Source organism: Saccopteryx bilineata, chromosome 10, assembly GCF_036850765.1.
Source record: "Saccopteryx bilineata isolate mSacBil1 chromosome 10, mSacBil1_pri_phased_curated, whole genome shotgun sequence".
Lineage (NCBI taxonomy): Eukaryota > Metazoa > Chordata > Mammalia > Chiroptera > Emballonuridae > Saccopteryx > Saccopteryx bilineata.
This window is the reverse complement of record NC_089499.1, coordinates 29,451,343-29,472,984: the sequence shown is the minus strand read 5'-3', so window position 1 is coordinate 29,472,984 and position 21,642 is coordinate 29,451,343. Positions and strand designations below refer to the sequence as shown.

General features: G+C 43.4%; 1 protein-coding gene across 1 annotated transcript in view; it reads left to right on the top strand.

The window, feature by feature from the left end:
• Window positions 1–21,642, top strand: part of KAT2B (lysine acetyltransferase 2B) — a 125,235-nt gene that overhangs the window by 100,316 nt on the left and 3,277 nt on the right. The window contains exons 12-17 of the mRNA XM_066245525.1: window positions 6,502–6,612; window positions 10,797–10,940; window positions 15,082–15,196; window positions 16,715–16,751; window positions 17,002–17,065; window positions 17,165–17,249. Coding sequence (XP_066101622.1) covers window positions 6,502–6,612; window positions 10,797–10,940; window positions 15,082–15,196; window positions 16,715–16,751; window positions 17,002–17,065; window positions 17,165–17,249 — 556 coding nt within the window. The remainder of the gene's footprint in view (window positions 1–6,501; window positions 6,613–10,796; window positions 10,941–15,081; window positions 15,197–16,714; window positions 16,752–17,001; window positions 17,066–17,164; window positions 17,250–21,642) is intronic.

The following is a 21,642-nucleotide window of genomic DNA, read 5'->3' as shown; positions in this document are numbered from 1 at the left end:
AAATATCCAGAGTTTAGGAACTTATTTAAAAGGAAATTTTTATTTGGCTTTTCAGAGAGAGAGAAGAGGTGGAAAATATGTCCTTGGTTTATAATTTCAGAAAAGGGGTTGCATAATTTTTGTTTTCAAAGAAAGCCACACCACGCACCTTATTGGGAAAGGTTGATTAAGGTTGACTTGGACACTTTTAGGGATACCAGAGAGAAACTAAAGGTATTTTATATGAATTGGATGCTTTGTCTTATTACTTTCCAGAAGGGCACTTTATTTTTTTTCCAAAACCCTGTAATTTTCTAAAGACTTGAAGGAAGGTGGCCAAACATCACAAACTCAGTAAGAAGAAGTAGGGGGAAAAAGCATTTCTTGTAAGTGACTTATAACGGTAGTTATAGAAAATAAAAGATTATTCTTTCAAAACGGAATAGCATGGATGAGTTTGATAGAAGCCCATTTTGGGTAACACCTATTTGTGAAAACAGTGTGCTCTTAACTGACTGGTTTAAAATTTTTATTTAGTATATTTTTATTTTATTTTATTTTTTTATTTACAGAGACAGAATCAGAGAGAGGGATATACAGGGACAGACAGACAGGAACAGAGAGATGAGAAACATCAATCATTAGTTTTTCGTTGCATGTTGCGACTTCTTAGTTGTTCATTGATTGCTTTCTCATATGTGCCTTGACCGTGGGCCTTCAGCAGACTGAGTAACCCCTTGCTGGAGCCAGCAACCCTGGGTCCAAGCTGGTGAGCTTTTTGCTCAAGCCAGATGAGCCCGTGCTCAAGCTGGCGACCTCGGGGTCTCGAACCTGGGTCCTTCTATATCCCAGTCCAATGCTCTATCCACTGCGCCACTGCCTGGTCAGGCTTTATTTAGTGTATTAAAAATTTTGGCTAAATGATGCTTTAGGGCCTGACCTGTGGTGACGCAGTGGATAAAGCGTCGACCTGGAAATGCTGAGGTCGCCGGTTCGAAACCCTGGGCTTGCCCGGTCAAGGCACATATGGGAGTTGATGCTTACAGCTCCTCCCCCCTGTCTCTCTCTCTCCTCTCTCTCTCTCTCTCTCTCTCTCTCTCTTTCTCTCTCTTCCTCCCTCTCTCTCTCTCCTCTCTAAAATGAACAAATAAAAAAAAATAAAATAAATGATGCTTTAGAACAGGGGTTGGGAACCTATGGCTCGTGAGCCAGATGTGGCACTTTTGATGGCTGCATCTGGCTCGCAGACAAATCTTTAATAAAAAAAATAATAACGTTAAAAATATAAAACATTCTCATGTATTACAATCCATTTAATTCCTACCGCTCATGTTCATGGTTGCGGGTGGCTGGAGCCAATCACAGCTGTCCTCCGGGACAACACCAAATTTTTATTGGATTGTGTGTAACGTACGCGGGTTGTTGTATGGCTCTCATGGAATTACATTTTAAAATATGTGGCGTTCATGGCTCTCTCAGCCAAAAAGTTTCCCGACCCCTGCTTTAGAATTTGTATCCACTTATTTTGGAGTACCATGCTTAGGACCAAGTTTCTGTGAATGCTTTACAGCATGAATGTACCTTGCTCAAAACACACACAAGACAGTATTTGGGAATATATTTTCCATTCTTCACCTGGTTTTGAGGATATCTCATCAACTAAGAATTATTTGGGTTTGATATGATATGCAACTTTAAAGTTACATACCTAATACTTATTTACCATAATAAATATTTAAATCAACACTCAAGTTACCAGACAGATTTGGAAAAGAATCCTTTTGGTGGCAATTAAAAGTTTTTTTTAAAAGGCATCCAAACAAGGGAAATAATTCTGGGGTGAAAATCTATAAACACTTGCTTATAGTAGCATAATGTTGTCAATGCCTCTTTAGCCAAAGGCTCTTTTTAGCTACCACTCTGGCCACTCACAGCGCGAGACACAGAGAGGATTCTGGGTAAAAGACATAGCCTCTACCCCCAAGCAACTTGGAAGATGGAAAATCTCTTTGGAGAGGTGACAAATTAGTGACCACTGGTGAAAAATATCTTATGAAGGTTTTGAAAAGCTATTTACAAAAGAACCATTATTGTTGTTTTTGAGTGATTCATTGGATTTTGGGTGAAGGGGAGGGAATTTATAGTTCTGTTGATTCCTTGTAAGATAGATGGTGTACACAACAAAAACCTAGTTCATTTTCTTCAACCACATCTGTGTTAAAGTGAATTTCATTAGAAAACACACACTTCTTACTGATTTCTAGACATTACTATTTCTATGCGCAGGCATTTCCCGCTAAGTAGCTATCCCTTCTCTTCAGGGTTTTGTTTTAGTTTTTTTTTTCTTTCCAGTTTTCTTTAAAAATAACAAAATGACATAGGTCATATACAAATGCATTTTCAGATAAAACAAATACCGTTCCCCCTTCAAGTCACTGTCATCCCACTATTGTCGTCTTGGTGTGCAGCCTTCCATTCGCCTCACTACTGATTTACATGCACAGTAATGTACCCGTATGTAAGAGGTGACTGTGTTTTGTTGTCATCATTTACATAAATAGCATTCATAATGTATGTACTTAAAAATACTTTCCATTATGTCTTAGGGCAGGGGTCTGGAACCTATGGCTCGCAGACAAATCTTTAATAAAAAACGTTAAAAATATAAAACATTCTCATGTATTATAATCCATTCATTTCCTACCGCTCATGTTCATGGTTGCGGGTGGCTGGAGCCAATCACAGCTGTCCTCCGGGACAACACCAAATTTTTATTGGATTGTGTGTAACGTACACGGGTCGTTGTATGGCTCTCATGGAATTACATTTTAAAATATGTGGCGTTCATGGCTCTCTCAGCCAAAAAGGTTCCCGACCCCTGTCTTAGGGAATCTTCAACTTTAGTGCACATATGTAGCTATTTCAATTTATATTTATATCAGTAAAAATGAAATAAAATTTAAAATTTAGTTTTCTAGTAGATACTTCAGTACTCAGTAGGCACATGTTACTAATGGCTACCATATAGATAAAGAACACTTCTATCATTGCAGAAACATCTGTTAAACAATACTGATAGAGAGCTATTTTTATACAGTATTTTATGATGTTGGCTGCACCATAATTTATGTAATCATTTCCCTATTGACAACATTATGCTTTTTTCTATCACAGTGTTCTGTTTGCAAATGTTTTTCTAGACACTGAGACATAGAATTGCTGCATAAATGAATGTGGCCACTCTGAATTAAAAACTTTCTTTTCACTTTTCCCTTCCCTTCCCTTCCCTTCCCTTCCCTTCCCTTCCCTTCCCTTCCCTTCCCTTCTCTTCCCTTCCTTAGTGAGAGGAGGGGAGATAAGGAGACAGACTCCCACATGCACCCTGACTAGGATCCACCTGGCAACCCCTATCTGGGGCTGATGCTTGAGTACCAAGCTATTTTTAGTGCCTAAGGCTGATGTGCTTGGACCAACCAAGCTATCCTCAGTTCCTGGGGCCATTCTCAAACCAATCGAGCCACTGGCTGTGAGAAGGAATGAGGGAAAAAAGGAGGAGAGGGGTGGGGGAGTGAAGATGGTTTCTTCCTGTGTGCTTTGACCAGGAATTAAACTCAGGATGTCCATATACTGGGCCGACACTCTATCCACTGAGCCACCAGCCAGGGCCAGATTTGCCCTTTTCAATGGATTTACCAATTTATATTTTCACCAGTGGTATTGGGGAATATCATATATTCCTGTTCTTACTGACACTGAGTACCACCAACCTTGAAGATGCTTGCATACTGGGTAGTAAAATATTGCTTCCCCTGATGGAGTGCTCTGATTACTATTGAGTCACACATCATTTTTCTATTGGTAAATAATATTTATTGCTTGTTCCTTTCCTCTGACAATTTTTTTAGGCCGTCTCTTTTTTTGTTATTGATCCTATAGAAAATATTTATGTATTCTTGATATTAAATCTTTATACTGTTACAACTATACCCTTACAATTTGTCATTTGTCTTTTGTTTAGGGTATTCTAAATTGCTTATGATATCTTTAAGAAGTTTTGAAATTAGAAGAAGTCTACTTAATAATCAGTCCTTTTTCTTTTCCCCTAACTGAGAGGAAGGGAGCTGGAGAGACAGACTCCTGCATGCGCCCTGGCTGGGATCCACCCAGTAACTCCCATCTGGGGCCGATGCTCTGCCCATATGGGGCCTTGCTCACAACCAAGCTATTTGTTTTGGTGCCTGAGGTGCAGTTTCCACAGAGCCATCCTCAGCACTCAGGGCCAATGCCCTCGAACCAGTTGAGCCATGGCTGTGGGAGAGTAAGAGAGAGAGAGAGAGAGAGAGAGATGAGGGGGAGGGGCGGCTAATCAGATGGTCGCTTCTCCTGTGTGCCCTGTCCAGGAATTGAACCTGGAATATTCACATGTCAGGTGGATGCACTAATGGTAGCCAACCAGCCAAGGCCCAGTCCTTCCTTTTATGCTTTTGGTTTTTATGTTTTCTTTAAGAGATTTTTTTGTACCCCTATGTTATAAACCCACTTTTCTATGTCTTTTGTATAGTTTATTTTTCCTGAATTTAGATTTTCAGCCCATCTTCTTACCTTGTTTCTATTTGACTTACTTTATTAAGGCCTAATTTAAACATATTTTTACCTTCTATTCCCTCCTCATTCTCCCCCTTAATTATCTTACAGCCTTTTTCTCTCTTATAGGTACAAATACATCACTCTTGTCAATGCTATACACTTGAAATATATTGTGATCCTGAAATGCAAGCCACATATGTAATTTTAAAATTTCTAGTATCCATATTTTTAAAATATCAAAATTAAACAGGTCAAATTGCCTGACCAGATGTGGTACAGTGAATAGAGTGTAGGCCTGGGATGCTGAGGACCCAAGTTTGAAACCCTGAGGTCACTGGCTTGAGCTCAAGCTTATCTGGCTTGAGAGCGGGCTCACCAGCTTGAGCGTGGGGTTACCAGCTTGGGCATGGGATCATGGACATGACCCATGGTCACTGGCTTGAGCAAGGGGTCACTCACTCTGCTGTAGCCCCCGGTCAAGGCACATATAAGAAAGCAATCAATGAACAATTAAGGTGCCTCAATGAAGAATTGATGCTTCTCATCTCTTTCCCTTTCTCTCTGTCCCTGTCTGTCTCTTTCTCTCTTTCTTGCACACATGCAATAAAAAAACCCCCAAAGAACAATAAAAAAACAGGTGGAATTCAATTTGTATATTTTGTATTTAACCTGTTATGTCCAAAATATTGCCATTTCAACATAAGTATCAATTGTTATTAAATAAGATTTTTTTTTCCCTGATATGTATTTTACACTCCAAAACATCTTAATTTGGGCTAGTCACATTTTAGCTGCTCAAAAACCACTTGTGGCTAGTGGCCACCATATTGAACAGTGCAGCTTTATACTCTATGGCTTTATATATTTATATTCCTCATTTAACTGTCTTCTCTTCAAAGAGAGAGTTATTTCGTTTATTCTTTTGTTCGAGTTTTATTCAGACTCACAGTGTGTCCGTATTGTGATACGTTTGAGAAAAGCTAAAATGTCCTTGGATAGCATCAACAGAAGAATAATTTCTGGAAGAGGGAGGCTTCTAGCCTCACATAAGATAGAGAATTAGACCAAATGACTTCCAAACATCCTTCTCCTCTTGAGGTACTATTTCATGAGATCTTACCCATAAATCGAACCTTGCAAGCACATTAGAGTTCCTTAGAAAAGTGTGTCATCACATTCTAAAATATTTATGTGACGATACTTGTAACCGGATGCTTGGATTTACTTTCATCTCTTTATATAAGGTTCTAAAACAATCCCTTTGAGTGCATTGATTTCTCTAAGCTTTCTACATCACTGCAAAACCTGGTAGTTGCATTTTGTTTTTCATATTTCAATCATTAATCTATTCAACATCGTTCACTCACTTTAGTGACTTCCTAATGTCTTCCGGCTCACTCGGCTATTCTGGGCTTCTCAGACCTTGTTCGGAAAGGTCGGATAAGACCCGGTGGGAATCCTATGCATGTGATGGTACGGTGGACGCTGATGTGCAGTGTACAGGAGATGCTTGATTAGCTAACAGTCCAGTAGAGATGCACTTCCACCGATGCTGCTCCTTTCCTCTCTGGTTCTCCAGTACTTTGAAGATAACAAGTTCATAATCCACATTTACTCCAGAAACTTCTTTATCACTATTCAGCAAGTAATCTTGAGGATTGAACTAGCAGCGTGTAGCCTTTTTGTGTTAATTCTCAAAGAAACAGAAACTTGTATTTCTAAATAATGATTGTATCTCAGTTCAGGGATTTTGAACATTTTGGTTTTGTAGCTCATTTCAAAGTTTGGAAATGCAAGAAAGGGTGTTAGTATTATATTGGTAAAATATACCAAAGTACCACTTCCTAAACTTGACAACAGTTCTCAATGAATTTGTTAGACCTTTTTTTCCCTTCAGAATCTAATATATTTGTCTATATACTAACTCCCACATAGGGCTATGGAACACACCTGATGAATCATTTGAAAGAATTTCATATAAAACATGACATCCTGAACTTCCTCACATATGCAGATGAATATGCAATTGGATATTTCAAGAAACAGGTGAGTTGTTTTTTTTTTTTTACTGTGCAACACTGCTTTGTTATTTCTTTTTAAAATATGCGCTCGGATAGCCTTCATTCAAATACCCACCCCCACCCCCACCCCACACAAACAGTTTTCTACTTATAAGAAGGATGGACATTTGTTCTGTAAGCCTTAAGATAGAAGTAAGCTTCAGACTGGATTAGAGGCTGTGTGACCAGCTATATAGTAAGTACTAGATAAATATTTGTTGAGTGAATGAATGTCATCTATTAGTTAATGAAGCACAAAGGGTCCTCGGGTTATGACACGGTTCTGTTCCTACGACAGTGACATAACCCGAATTGTGGTGTAAGTCAAAACACACTCTAGCCTAACTCAAACAGAACAATTATGCTTTTAACAGTCCAAAATGGCGTAGGTAAGCATGCATCTGGGGACACCAACTCTCTCACTCATACGCCACATTCTTCCACTGTGCGACCATACTAGTTCACCCACGTGGTCCGTAAGTACGATGCTTAACAGCGTAAGCTGAAACACTCATGTCTCAATTTTTTTTTTCCATTTTTTTTTTTTTTTTTTTTTTCTGAAGCTGGAAACAGGGAGAGACAGTCAGACAGACTCCCGCATGCGCCCGACCGGGATCCACCTGGCATGCCCACCATGGGGCGACGCTCTGCCCACCAGGGGGCAATGCTCTGCCCATCCTGGGCGTCACCATGTTGCGACCAGAGCCACTCTAGCTCCTGAGGCAGAGGCCACAGAGCCATCCCCAGCGCCCGGGCCATCTTTGCTCCAATGGAGCCTTGGCTGCGGGAGGGGAAGAGAGAGACAGAGAGGAAGGCACGGCAGAGGGATGGAGAAGCAAATGGGCGCTTCTCCTGTGTGCCCTGGCCGGAAATCGAACCCGGGTCCTCCGCACGCTAGGCCGATGCTCTACCGCTGAGCCAACCGGCCAGGGCTGTCTCAATTTTTTTAAGGTTTTTTAATTTTAATTTTAATTTTTATTTTTTTTGTGTTTTTCTGAAGCTGGAAACAGGGAGAGACAGTCAGACAGACTCCCTCATGTGCCCGACCGGGATCCACCCGGCACGCCCACCAGGGGCTACGCTCTGCCCCTCCGGGGGGTAGCTCTGCCGTGACCAGAGCCACTCTAGCACCTGGGGCAGAGGCCAAGGAGCCATCCCCAGTGCCCGGGCCATCTTTGCTCCAATGGAGCCTTGGCTGCGGGAGGGGAAGAGAGAGACAGAGAGGAAGGAGGGCGGGGGGTGGAGAAGCAAATGGGCGCTTCTCCTATGTGCCCTGGCCGGGAATCGAACCTGGGTCCCCCACACGCCAGGCCGACTCTCTACCGCTGAGCCAACCGGCCAGGGCCTCAATTTTTTTTAAGTTTTTATGGGAGTGAGCATCGTAAACTCAAAACAGATGTTGAGACTGTCGTAACCCAAGGACACCCCCCCTACCCCGTATAATATTGCCTCCTGCCATTCTAAATTATAGTATCCCCAGGCTAAGGAGAAGCTCCCAGTGCCAGGTGAGTCAGGGTCTCCGTGTCTGAGAGAAGTAGACTCGGCCTGGGGAAGCCTCGCTTTTCCGCAGGGAGGACGTTCTCCTGCTCAGGCAAAGCTCCTGCTTCTGCACACGCAGCAGGCTGGGCCCTGGCTGCCGTCTCGTCTCGTCCTCTCTTATCAGAAGTGCTCAGCTTGGCTTTTTAAGGATCGTTCTGTGGCTGCATCTTAATATTAACAATGCTTTATAATTCCTGTACATACTTGACTTAATCTGAGTACAAAAGTGATACATCGTTATTGTAGAAATTTTGGAACATGTAGTAAAACACAAAGAGGAAAGGAAAAATCGCTTGTAAATCTACCACCTAGAGAAATGTAATGTTAATTGTTAATGTTTTGATACGTTTTTTTTTTCTGTGTGTGTGTGAGTGTATGTGTGTATGTATATATAAAAATAGGCTCACTTGCTTAATGTATTCTGATTTTTTTTTTTATGACTTTTAATAGTTCTCTGAAATTTTGTTGTATAAGAAGAAAATTATTAAGCCAATACCACATTTTGGGGCCATGTAGGTATTTTTGGTATGTCAGTGTACATGTGTATGTGTGTGTGTTACCCTCATCTATGGTAATTTGCTTCGACTAGTTGTCTAGAAGTAGAATTGCTTTCAGACATATTTAAGGCTTTGTCATGCATTGCCAAATATTGTAATAATTTTTATTCTTGTCAGCAATATATAAGGGGGCTCAGGAGATTAGTTTATGATTGAAAAGTATGTAGCACTTTACCCCTTTCCTAGGTAACAGATAGTATATATTTGCATTTATTTGATCACTGTGAAGTTTGACTTGTTTTTCCTTGTTCATTGACCCTTTGTATGAATTTTTTTTTGAATTGCCAATTTATTGTATTTTGTCTTTTTTCTATTAAAATATTTATTTTTTCATTGATTTATGAAAACTTTGTATTTAAAGATATTATTATTTTATTTTTAAAATTTTTTTGTATTTTTCTGAAGTGAGAAGTGGGGAGGCAGAGAGACACTCCCACATACACTTGACTGGGATCCACCCAGCATGCCCACTAGGGAGTGATGTTCTGCCCATCTGGGGCATTGCTCTGTTGTAACGGAGCCATTCTAACACCTGAGGCAGAGGCCATGGAGCCATCCTCAGCATCTAGGCCAACTTTGCTCCAGTGGAGCCTTGGCTGCAGGAGGGGAAGAGAGAGATAGAGAGGAAAGAGAAGGGGAAGGGTGGAGAGCAGATGGGTGCTTCTCCTGTGTGCCCTGACTGGGAATCGAACCCAGGATATCCACACACCAGGCCAATACTACCACTGACCCAACCGGCCAGGGCCTTATTCTTTTATTTTTAAGATTTATTCCTGTTCATCAGATTTCAGCATTGTTTATGGCTTTTCTTTTAATGTACAGAATTTTAAAGATTTTATTATAAAAAGTCTATTAACTTTTTTTTTTAATTATAGGTTTTTCTCTGCTTGGAAAGTTTTCCATCTTTCCATGTCAGTTAATTAATCTGCTGTGTATTTTTTTCTCATTCTTTGGGATATGCTTGTGGCTTGTATAATCGAACTCACCTGACAAAACTCAGTGGGGCTGTCTCACTGGCGGCTCGCGAGTTCGCTTTCCTAGGCTGTGAGTACCTCACAAAGCCTGAAATGTCAGCCAGCGTTCTTAAATGTCTTGCCTGAAGTCCTTTTTGAAGGCGATGGCAATAATTGCTTGGAAAATAAGTTTCTGCTGAAAAGGAGGCAGGAAACTGCTAGTGATAGTTCTGGAGCCCAAGTAATTTTCTGCGAAAAACTGAAATAGGCACTGTAAGGAAAATTATGTTTATATTATAAATATATGAATAGATATCCTGTGGCCCTATGATATTACAGCTTAACGTATGTAAATGAATATGTCGCAAAGCATTAATGTCAGTGAAACAACCACACATTGTGATGGTCCGGAAGTTTTTTCCTGTAAAGTCGGGGTCTCATTTTCTCAGCATCATGGTTTTCATAGCTGTATATTTTGGATATTTCTTTCAGACTCTAGGTCCATGCTAGTTACTGATTTTTTGAGAATCCTGAAGGCCCCCTTCCCCACATTGTGAGGATTTGCAATTTAATGCAAAATTAAACCTTTATTTTACTTAATAGCCATTTTTGTTTTTTAAAAAAAAAAACCTTAAAATATTATTGTGTTTTGCTAGGATTATGTTTTTTACATTGTCTTGCTTTCTGTTTGCATGATTTTTGATGTTTTTGAACTTCATGGAAGAAATTCATGCTCTGCCTTCCCGTAATCATATGACGAGAACTTGAAAGAAGAGTATCTGGGTGCCTAGCACAGTACCTAGCGCATAGTTAGCACTCAATAAATATTTGACGCACAGTGCCCATATGAATGATTTTATTTGGCCCTGTCTGGTTAGCTCAGTGGTAGAGCATTGGCCCAGTGTGTGGATGTCTGGGGTTAAATTTCTGGTCAGGGTACACAGGAGAAGTGACCTATCCCACAGCCATGGCTCGATTGGTTCAAGTGCATCGGCCCTGGGCACTGAGGATGGCCTCAACTGGGGGTTGTTGGGTTGGGGCACATGTAGGAGTCTGTCTCTTTATCTCCCCTCCTCTCACTTGGAAAAGAAGGGAAAAAAATGAATTTATTTGCTTTTCAGGGTTTCTCCAAAGAAATTAAAATACCTAAAACCAAATATGTTGGCTACATCAAGGATTATGAAGGGGCCACTTTAATGGGATGTGAGCTAAATCCGCAGATCCCATACACAGAGTTTTCTGTCATCATTAAGAAGCAGAAGGAGGTAAGTGTGTGACTGACTCCTGTTCCTCAGCACAGGCCACTCTTAGTTGGGATGAGTTGTGTGTCACTGGGCTTTGTGTATATGGGTTTACTGTGTGTCATAATCTCTGTCTGCTATGGTGTGTCTAGATTTCTTCTTTGAAGATATCCTTGATTTGTCTCCTATAGGTCAACATTCCTGAGAGGGTCAACACTGGTTAAATTGGTATTAAAAAACCAAACCTTGTAAAATATGATGAGTCATCTTCACCTTCAAGGGCTTTTACATTCTGGTCCCAGGCATCCTTCCCAGACTTACCTCCTTATTTTCTTCTCTAAATTATTCTCCCTTAATCTCAGTTCTTAGTTATGTGTCAGACATCTCCCAATGTAACAGACAAAACTTACATAGTGTCTGGTACATAGTAGGTGCTCAGTAAGTATTTTCCTTTTACTTACAAGTGGCTCAGATTTGTTCCTATGCTTCTTCGGGGGAAGTGAGCACAAGGTTACTTTTTTAGTTAGAAAATAAAACTTTGTTGTTTTTTGGTCCAAATGTCAGCCTGAGGGAGAATTCTAAATAGGGTACTTGGAGAGTTAATAAAAGCGCGCAGCGGGCTCCTCTGTGTCCCTCTGAAGGGCTAGCTTTCTTCATTGTTCTCTCTGAGGCTTAATGAGCAGGTCTGAATTCAGCAGCTTATTGTTCAGCCTCAGAGGCTGCTGGCCAACCGAAGCCATCAGGGCACCGTCAGCTGTGCGTTCCCACTGCTCCTCCCCGCAGCCCAGTTCACCTCCGTGGTTTACGCCCAGAGCAGCATCTTCCTGCGGGGCCTGCAGATGTCACACGGTCCAGGTCTGCTGGCTTTTCCTCCACGAAGGGGGAAAGAACGCCACAAGCACAGAGCCAACAAAAACAGTCAACTTTTTAGAAGACGAAGCCCCTTCCCCCTTTCCCTTTCTCCTTTCTTGGATCTTTTTTCCTTCTCTCCTCACCCCCTTCTTTGCCGCCGGCCTTCTCTAACACACACCACGGAGCGGCTGATGCACCTGGAGCTGTTAACCTAGTTCTTTTCGAAGAGATCTGAAGTCCCTGTCATAAAATATTTGGATTCACATAGCACCTTCTATCACTGAATTCAAATGCTTTTTACAAGTAGCTTTTATTCCAACTTTGAAATCCTTCCCGAGGAAGGCAGGGACTAATGGTGGTAGCAAACACACTGTAAATATAATATATAGAGGACTCTCCTAGGTCTGAAAAGCCTAAGGATCAGAATAAACTGTCGTGGCAAGTGGAAACAGAGAGAGACCTAGTCCAGTTGGACAGGTGGTGCAGAGCGGACGAGTGCTGCTTTGTGAGTGTGGACTCCAAGGGAGTGGTGGGCCCCGGAGGGGGCCGAGTGTCCTCTGAGATGCCTCTGTGAGAGGCGTGTTTTGAACTGGGCAGCCCGGCAGTGGAATCAGCATGAGCATAGACTCAGAATCCAGCTAGATTCCTGGACGCGTGAGTGACCAGGGCCACACGGGCGGGTGGATAATGAAAGCCACTGTTTGAGAAGGTGTGAATAGGCTGTGAGCTGGCAGAATTGGCTGTGCGTGTGCGTGTGTGTGTGTGTGTGTTTGCGTGTGTACAGGCTGGGGGGGGGGATAATTCTACAATCTTAATCCACACGTGAGACGGCAAGGGACTGGCTTTGGAGGAGCCAGAGTCCGGGTGAGGCAAAGGAGTAAAATTGTTTGGTAAAAGGACATCTTAAGACTTGGTGACACATTAAAGATGGAGGCGTCTCCCTATATTTTCTGTGTGGGAAAATGAAAAGCCCAGCAATGGAATGAGAGATGGATTTGAGGAGACAAAGTGACATGGTGGAAAGGAAAGACATTTTCTAGGGAGGTGAAGAGGCTAGAACAGAAGTCAGACATCTCCTTTCTCCAGAGTGACCGTGGGAGGCACGGAGAGATTAGGAAGCCCTCATGCCCATTGTGCGTCACCCAGCAGAAGCCCACCACCTTCAAGGTGCTGCATGAGGACTATGGAGGCCACCTCGTAGGTCAGCTCATCGGATAGTCCCTCAGGAAAGAGAGAAAAAACTTTTCAAATTATCTTCGGAATTATATTTTCCAAAGGCATTCATTTAAGAGAGTGCCATTGGAAGTTGTTTTAAGAAAAAACTTGTACGTACTTCTAAATAAATGGAGAGCATCCATCCAGACCCGTGCTGCCCGGAGTGGCAGCCACCAGCCGCACGTGGCGACTGAGTACTTGAAGTGTGGCTGGTCCAAACTGACCTGTGCTGCAAGTGTGACGTCCTCTCCTCTCTGATTTTGAAGACCTAGCATGAATAGAAGAATGTAAAATAGTATAATTTTTTTCTGTTGATTATATTCTACAATGATAATATTTTGTATATATTGAATTAAATAAAAATCAATTTCACCTATTTTTACTTTTTTTTTTTTTTGTATTTTTCCGAAGCTGGAAACGGGGAGGCAGTCAGACAGACTCCCGCATGCGCCCGACTGGGATCCACCTGGCATGCCCACCAGGGGGCGATGCTCTGCCCATCTGGGGCGCCGCTCGCTCTGTTGCGACCAGAGCCACTCTAGCGCCTGAGGCAGAGGCCACAGAGCCATCCTCAGTGTCGGGGCCAACTCTGCTCCAATGGAGCCTCGGCTGCAGGAGGGAAGAGAGAGACAGAGAGGAAGGAGAGGGGGAGGGGTGGAGAAGCAGATGGGCGCTTCTCCTGTGTGCCCTGGCCAGGAATCGAACCCGGGACTCCTGCACGCCAGGCCGATGCTCTACCACTGAGCCAACCGGCCAGGGCCTATTTTTACTTTTTAGAATGTGGCTACTGGAAAGTTTTAATTTACCCAGGTGGTTTGCATTATATTTCTGTTGGACAGCACTGAACCAGATGGACACGAATGTACTTTTACTAGCCTCATTATTTTATGGAGTTCTTTGATTAATGGTTTGATTATCAATTCGTGCTGCAGCATTTACCAATGATCAGTCTGAAACCAAGCAGTTAAGAAACAAAGTTTTTTGTTTCCTTTTGTGAATCCAGTTAATGACTGCTACTGTTTTGTGAATTCTTTGTTAAGTGAATTCTTTTCCAAAATTCACTTAGGACATGGTTAATTTCAGAATGGTGATTTTTTTGGTGGTTTTTCTTTCTTTTTGTATTTTGGAAATGACTACCTCAGTACCTTAGGAATGATCCTCTAAAGCAGGGGTCCCCAAACTTTTTACACAGGGGGCCAGTTCACTGTCCCTCAGACCATTGGAGGGCCGGACTATAAAAAAAAAACTGAACAAATCCCTATGCACACTGCACATATCTTATTTTAAAGTAAAAAACCAAAACGGGAACAAATGTAACATTTAAAATAAAGAACAAGTAAATTTAAATCAACCAACTGGCCAGTATTTCAATGGGAACTATGCTCCTCTCACTGACCACCAATGAAACAGGTGCCCCTTCCGGAAGTGTGGTGGGGGCCGGATAAATGGCCTCAGGGGGCCGCATGTGGCCCGCGGGGCCGTAGTTTGGGGACCCCTGCTCTAAAGGAAACCCTTCTGAAATCACAGCGTGGTTGTGAAGCCTTAACAGACAGCGCCGGAGGGCTGCCTGCCTTCACACTGACAGCCTCGGTCAGGGCTCACACCTTGAAAACTTTGAAGAGTAGGGTCCTCTTCTCAGGCTTTGGGGACTTTCTGAGGCCTCTGCTTCCTGCTTTTCAGTCTGAAGAGAGCAGTTCCTGGTCCTGGGGCGTGAAGAGGTTCTGAGGCCTGTCTGGGTTCAGGTGCGCAGCTGCCTGACGGTAGCGCTGGCAGATGCCCATTGGACACTCAGGGCAGGATAACTGGCTCTTATGCTAAAGAGGAGGGTGGGCGCTCGGGTTAGAGTGTGCTCTCAGTATTGTCTTTTCGGACAGTGGGGACCAGTACCCGCAGACAGTTGTGTGAATGACACTCAGTGGGTATGGTGTAATATAGAACGTTTTCATGACTTCCCTGTTAAAGAGAATTCATCCCTTTCTCCCTTTGTGTTTCCTAAAGACTTTATTTTGTTAGGGGAACAGCACCTGGTGGGCTAACTTACACAGTAGCCGCAGACGTCTGTCACCGAACACCTTTTCTTCCCCCCTGTGCTTTACAGATCATCAAAAAGCTGATAGAAAGAAAGCAAGCCCAGATTCGAAAAGTCTACCCTGGACTCTCATGTTTTAAAGATGGAGTTCGACAGATTCCAATAGAGAGCATTCCTGGAATTAGTACGTATATATATGGATCTTCTTTTAAAAGCAAACTGTTTTGGCGACGCCGTCAGATGTGTTGGACGCTGTTAACAGTGCGGTACTTTAAAAAGCTCTGTTGCCCTGCCTTTCTCCATCGGTGTTATTTCTCGTTGTTTAAGGCCACAAGTGCTTTCCTTTGATATCCTTTCTCTACTTTTCATTTGCAAACAAACCCTCGAGAGCTTAGCCGACCCTTGGTTGTAGTTATTGATGGCCCTCGCTTATTGAGAGCCTGCACAGTGCTGGGCACTACCCATATGTGTCAGAGGAGGGGAATTCTACTTGCAGAAACGGGGCAATTCAGTGGCAGACTGATTAAGTCCTTTAACCTTCCATGGCCTGTGGGCCAGCGACGGTCAGACTGAGAGGCAGCCATTCCTCACCTCCTCCAAGCACCTTGCCGCTCTCACTATGCCTCGGTGCCCTCCTGGTCGCGGCCCGCATAGACCTGTGCTCGGGGAAATTACTTTCCCCCAAATTCGAGAAAGGATGACTGGAAACCACATAGTTTGTTTCCAGTTCCCCGGCTTACAACAGTTTTCCGGAGGAGTCTTACCTGCGAGTATGTTAGCAGTGAGTTGTGTTGAGTTAAAACGTACACAACAGCTCTTTTGGTATAGATCGTAAAGCTATCAAATATCGGCACTTTCTTTTGGTTCAGGTCCAGGGTCTTCTGGTATACTGAAGATTTATAAAGCAAAACAAAACCAAAAAGCTTAAAATTCTCCCGAAAAACCCAAGACAGTATTTGTTTTTTCATGTTATGTTTCATAGATGTTTCTTCCTTCCAAAAGCTACTCTGTAGGGTATCTCGCTTTCACTGCGAGACCCAGGGATTTTACCTCCCCATATTATCCCAGTTAGTGGCGTCACAGCTACCATCCCACTGAATGTTTGTCCCAGGCAGGCTTCTATGGGATGACATATTCTTAGAGTTCTGTTTTATAGATCAATGAACTGAGAGACAAAGGGGGAGGGGGGGAAACAGCTTATCTAGGGTAAGTTAGGGAGAAAACAAGGAGTCAAATCCAGGTCTACTGGACTCCAGACTGTGTTTTCCGTCTGACCGTCTGGCCTTACAAGCAGGGTCTTCGCCAAATAAAATAGAAACTAGGATAGAGTTTGTTCTAACATAAAATAACACCTTAACTCTTTCACATGGTGATTTGGCAAAAAAAAAAAAAAAGTGACTGAGTTTAAGATATACACATGCCCACAGTACTGGACATTTTTATTTTTATGCTTTCCTTTGCAAGGTCGGAGTTCCTTCTCTGAAAAAAACATGAACATATAGAGCAGTGTTGTCAGTCTTGGAAATATTTTGTATTGTTAGCCATATAAGGAGGTAATTAACCCCAGTTAATTCCAGTCTTTTCCCAGGAATAGGCTTACTGAGGCATGGCTATACTTTTGTTGCATTTTTGCTAAGTGTTAACTGTTATTCTCTTGACCAAAAGTAGTTCTCATTCAGTGTTTAATTTTGTTGACATATAGGAGAGACGGGCTGGAAACAGAGCGCAAAAGAGAAGAGGTAAGTGCGATGGGGGAGAGGATGTTAAAGGAAGTGATTTCTCCCCTCCCCGCAATTTAGAGCAAGTGGGCACATTGTAATCACCAGTGCAACGCTTACTGGGTCTCAGTTTTCATAAAAAATTCAGGAATGAATTCAGTTTTAGTGTTTGGTTGTTTGTTTGTTTGTTTTTGTAAAAATGAGGTGACTAGGAATCAGCCGTCGAAAGAACTAATCGTCATTCCTTGTTGTTCACTCTTTTTCTTTCAAGTAAAGAGCCCAAAGACTCTGACCAGCTTTACAGCACGCTCAAGAGCATCCTGCAGCAGGTCAAGGTGGGCTTGCCTTTCCACTGACCTCCTGAAAATATTTTGAAATGAATTCCCACGTGGCATTTCCATATCAGATACCTTACTTTCTTTTCTTTACCCAAGAGCCACCAGAGCGCTTGGCCCTTCATGGAACCTGTGAAGAGAACAGAAGCTCCGGGATACTATGAAGTTATAAGGTTCCCCATGGGTAATGCCAGTAACATTTTCTAAGTATAGATTTAAAACTCTCTGGATGGTGGGGGGCGGGGGACAAAGGGTTACTGAGGTTAACTGGACTCTTCTGCAGTCGGGTGGGGTGTGTACGATGGGTGGTGGGATCCCACGGCCCGGGGAGGGCAGTGATGTCAGAGCAGAATGACAAAGGGGAAGTGGGTGGCTCTGTTCATGAGAGACATTCTGTAGCTGTCTGCCAGCCCACAGGCCAACACTAGAGGCAGAAAGCCCAGGCGGGCCCAGTCTGCCTACAGCACTAGATCTGGCAGCCGATTGGCTGGTTATCACCTCGCTGATATTCCGCCTGCTGGGTTGCAGATGGATCAACATCAGGTTGTCCTTTTGATATATCCCAAGTTTCTCTGAGGATTTTTGAAGACAGTACAAAAGAAATTAGATGAAGCTGCTTGACTGCTAGAATTTCAAAGGGAGAAATCCTACTTAATACAGTTCTTGATTTTTCATGCTCTTCTTGACTATTAATGTTACTCCTTTTTTTTTTTTTGTATTTTTCTGAAGTTAGAAGCGGGGCGCAGTCAGACAGACTCACACATGCGCCCGACTGGGATCCACCCGGCATGCCCACCAGGGGGCAATGCTCTGCCCATCTGGGGCGTTGTTCCGTTGCAGCTGGAGCCATTCTAACACCTGAGGTGGAGGCCATGGAGCCATCCTCAGCGCCCGGGCCAACTTTGCTCCAATGGAGCTTTGGCTGTGGGAGGGAAAGAGAGAGATAGAGAGAAAGAAGAGGGGGGAGGGGTGGAGAAGCAGATAGGCGCTTCTCCTGTGTGCCTTGACTGGGAATCAAACCCGGGACTTCCACACGTCGGGCCAACACTCTACCACTGAGCCAACCAGCCAGGGATTAATGTCACTTCTTATACCTCTATTTTAAACTTTGTCCCACATCCAAAACCAAGCAAACGAAAGCCACCACTAGAAATGTAGATTTGTGGAATGTGCTGCTGTGGCTGCACCACGCTCAAACGAGTGATTAATTGAATGAATTGAGAATCTCCAAATTAAACCAATTTAGATAACAGACAATTAGCGGAAATGTTTTCAATCGGTGTGTGGCCATTTGTTTTTTGTTTTTGTTTTTGGAGAAAGCCTGTGTCTTCTCTCCCTTTTCTACCTGTCAGTTATTCCTGGTGCTAAGAAAGGAGTAAAATGGGAAGGGAAGAATTAAAAGGACTGTTAGGTCCCTGATAACAGTTATTTGTAGATGTTTTGTGTGGCATTCATTGTATGTGGACATTTTATGTAGGCGGAGTAATGATTTAAGTCATCTGTACTCCGTAAAGCAGACAGACATCCGTATGCTTCTCTTTCTCTTGTCTCTCTTTCTGTCTTGCTTCTGTATTCGAGCACATGAAAACCAAAGTGAGGGTGGACCGAGTCTATAGACTTTAGAGTTCGGAATGGAAGTGATTTGGGAATTAATATTTCCCATGATGAAAAGAAATATGTTAAAACCCTTTATTTACATTTCAAAACTTGACTGACCTTTGCACCCTCATCTCCTGGACCATCTCAGCTTCCTTTGTGAAACCCTCAGGGGTGGTTGTATGCGTTTGGAGAGAATAATTTTCTTTGAGTCCATCCACGTGCACTGGGAAGACCTGCAGTGGCAGGTCTAGTAGGCCTGTCTGTCATAGTCTGCTCACAGACCGCTCTCTGCAAGTTTTTGCTTGGTCTAGAAACTCGGGGCCCACGGGCCGCATGCGGCCCGCCGAACAATTTTTTGCGGCCCGCAGACTAATCCACGAACTACAGTTTCTGGTCGTTTTGTGACACTGAAAAGTGTTGCGTAACAGTTGCCTTTTGTAGACCTAGTGCGGCCCGCCGAACCGCTGTGATCTTGCTCTGTGGCCCACATGCTGAGTTGAGTTTGAGACCCCTGGCTCTAGTCTGAGAAGGATGTGACCCTCTCCTGCTCATTACCACTCGTGTGTGTAGCTGAATCCTCGTGAGGGTAAAATGGACTACACTGAGTAAGACTGGTGGTGGGCTAAGGTGTGTGCTGGACAAAGTCAATGAAAACAGCGCATGGTGCTCTTTAGTGGAGCTATACTAATTTTATCAGGATGCCTTTAGGAGCTGAGCAAAATAGGTTGTCTTACTTCCTAAGCTGGTCATGTTTTTTTTTTTTTTTTTTTTTCTTTTCATTTTTCTGAAGCTGGAAACAGGGAGAGACAGACAGACAGACTCCCGCATGCGCCCGACCGGGATCCACCCGGCACGCCCACCAGGGGCGGTGCTCTGCCCCCCAGGGGGCGATGCTCTGCCCATCCTGGGCGTCGCCATATTGCGACCAGAGCCACTCTAGCGCCTGAGGCAGAGGCCACAGAGCCATGCCCAGCGCCCGGGCCATCTTTGCTCCAATGGAGCCTTGGCTGCGGGAGGGGAAGAGAGAGACAGAGAGGAAAGCGCGGCGGAGGGGTGGAGAAGCAAATGGGCGCTTCTCCTATGTGCCCTGGCCGGGAATCGAACCCGGGTCCTCTGCACGCTAGGCCGACGCTCTACCGCTGAGCCAACCGGCCAGGGCTTGGTCATGTTTTTAAGGACACAACCAACGAGTCAATAATTTTAACTTTTCCTCGTTACTATTTTGGCTCTTTCCAAAACTATTTCTTCTCTCTTCCCTGTGTCCTAAAAAACTCTTTTTTTTCCTCATATGAATGAGCTCCAATCTGTTTTATGTAGGTAACATTGTCAGGATAGTCTGGCCCAAGCATTTCTTACCAAACATGGATTTCTAGACAGGATTTTCTGATTTATCCAGAATTCCCAAGTTGGTTGGGGGGAGAATGAAAATAGAATAATTAATGAAGTCTCTTTATTTAGTATTACTGATGTTTAAGCACCTTCTTTTTTAACTTACGCTATTCGGTCAACTGAAAGAATCTAAAAAGGCTAGAAGAAGAAGGATTCTATCTGCCACTTTAGAATAGAAAGGAGATACGGACAGGAAGTACGCAGAATTGGTTGTCATTGTCCAGAAAGGCCCAAACACTTCTATGAGTCTTGTTTTGTTTCCGTTATTTTTTAGGCTCTCCCCATCTCTTCTTACCCTCTCCCTTCCAGAAAATAATTTGAAGAGCTTTCAGATAAACTTTTTTGATTAGTTTTTTTTTTTTTTTTTTTTCATTTTTCTGAAGCTGGAAACAGGGAGAGACAGTCAGACAGACTCCCGCATGCGCCCGACCAGGATCCACCCGGCACGCCCACCAGGGGGCGACGCTCTGCCCACCAGGGGGCGATGCTCTGCCCATCCTGGGCGTCGCCATGTTGCGACCCTCCTGGGTGTCGCCATGTTGCGACCAGAGCCACTCTAGCGCCTGGGGCAGAGGCCACAGAGCCATCCCCAGTGCCCGGGCCATCTTTTGCTCCAATGGAGCCTTGGCTGTGGGAGGGGAAGAGAGAGACAGAGAGGAAGGTGCGGCGGAGGGGTGGAGAAGCAAATGGGCGCTTCTTCTATGTGCCCTGGCTGGGAATCGAACCCAGGTCCTCCGCACGCTAGGCCGATGCTCTACCACTGAGCCAACCGGCCAGGGCCTTTTTGATTAGTTTTATTGCTTTTTTCCCCTTTTATTTTTTTGGTTAGCCTTCTCTTCTAAAAGCTCATATCTGGCCTGACCAGGTGGTGGCGCAGTGGATAGAGCGTCGGACTGGGATGCAGAGGACCCAGGTTCAGGACCCTGAGGTCGCCAGCTTGAGTGCAGGCTCATCTGGTTTGAGCAAAGCTCACCAGCTTGGACCCAAGGTCACTGGCTTGAGCAAGGGGTTACTCGGTCTGCTGAAGGCCCATGGTCAAGGCACATGTGAGAAAGCAATCAATGAACAACTAAGGTGTCGCAACGAAAAAAAATTGATGCTTCTCATCTCTTTCCCGTCTGTCCCTATCTATCCTTCTCTCTGACTCTATGTCTGTCAAAAAAAATAATAAAATAAAAACAAATAAAAGATATCTGGCAGTATATCTTAAGTGGGAGGTAGTTAGGTGGAAGGAAGGCAAACATTTAATTTTACCTACAGAGGCACAGTTTAATTCTTTCTTTGTTAAATAAGAGGACATTTCAGTTAGAGAAGAAAGAAAATTGCAAGTTGAACTCACCAATGTGATGATATAACTCTAAACCAATATAGGCTTTAGTTAAAGGAAATAAGCAAAAGTGATATTTCCATTTTTTCTTTGTGGTAGATTTAGGATTTTGAGGCGTATTAATTTCTCCCAGTTTGGGGATGTTGCACATAAGTTTTATTTATCATATTAAATAACAATCCCAATGTATTTGGTTATAACTTTCATTCCCTCTAGAACATTTGATAGTGTAATGAGAACTTGGGTTATCAATATTCAGAAG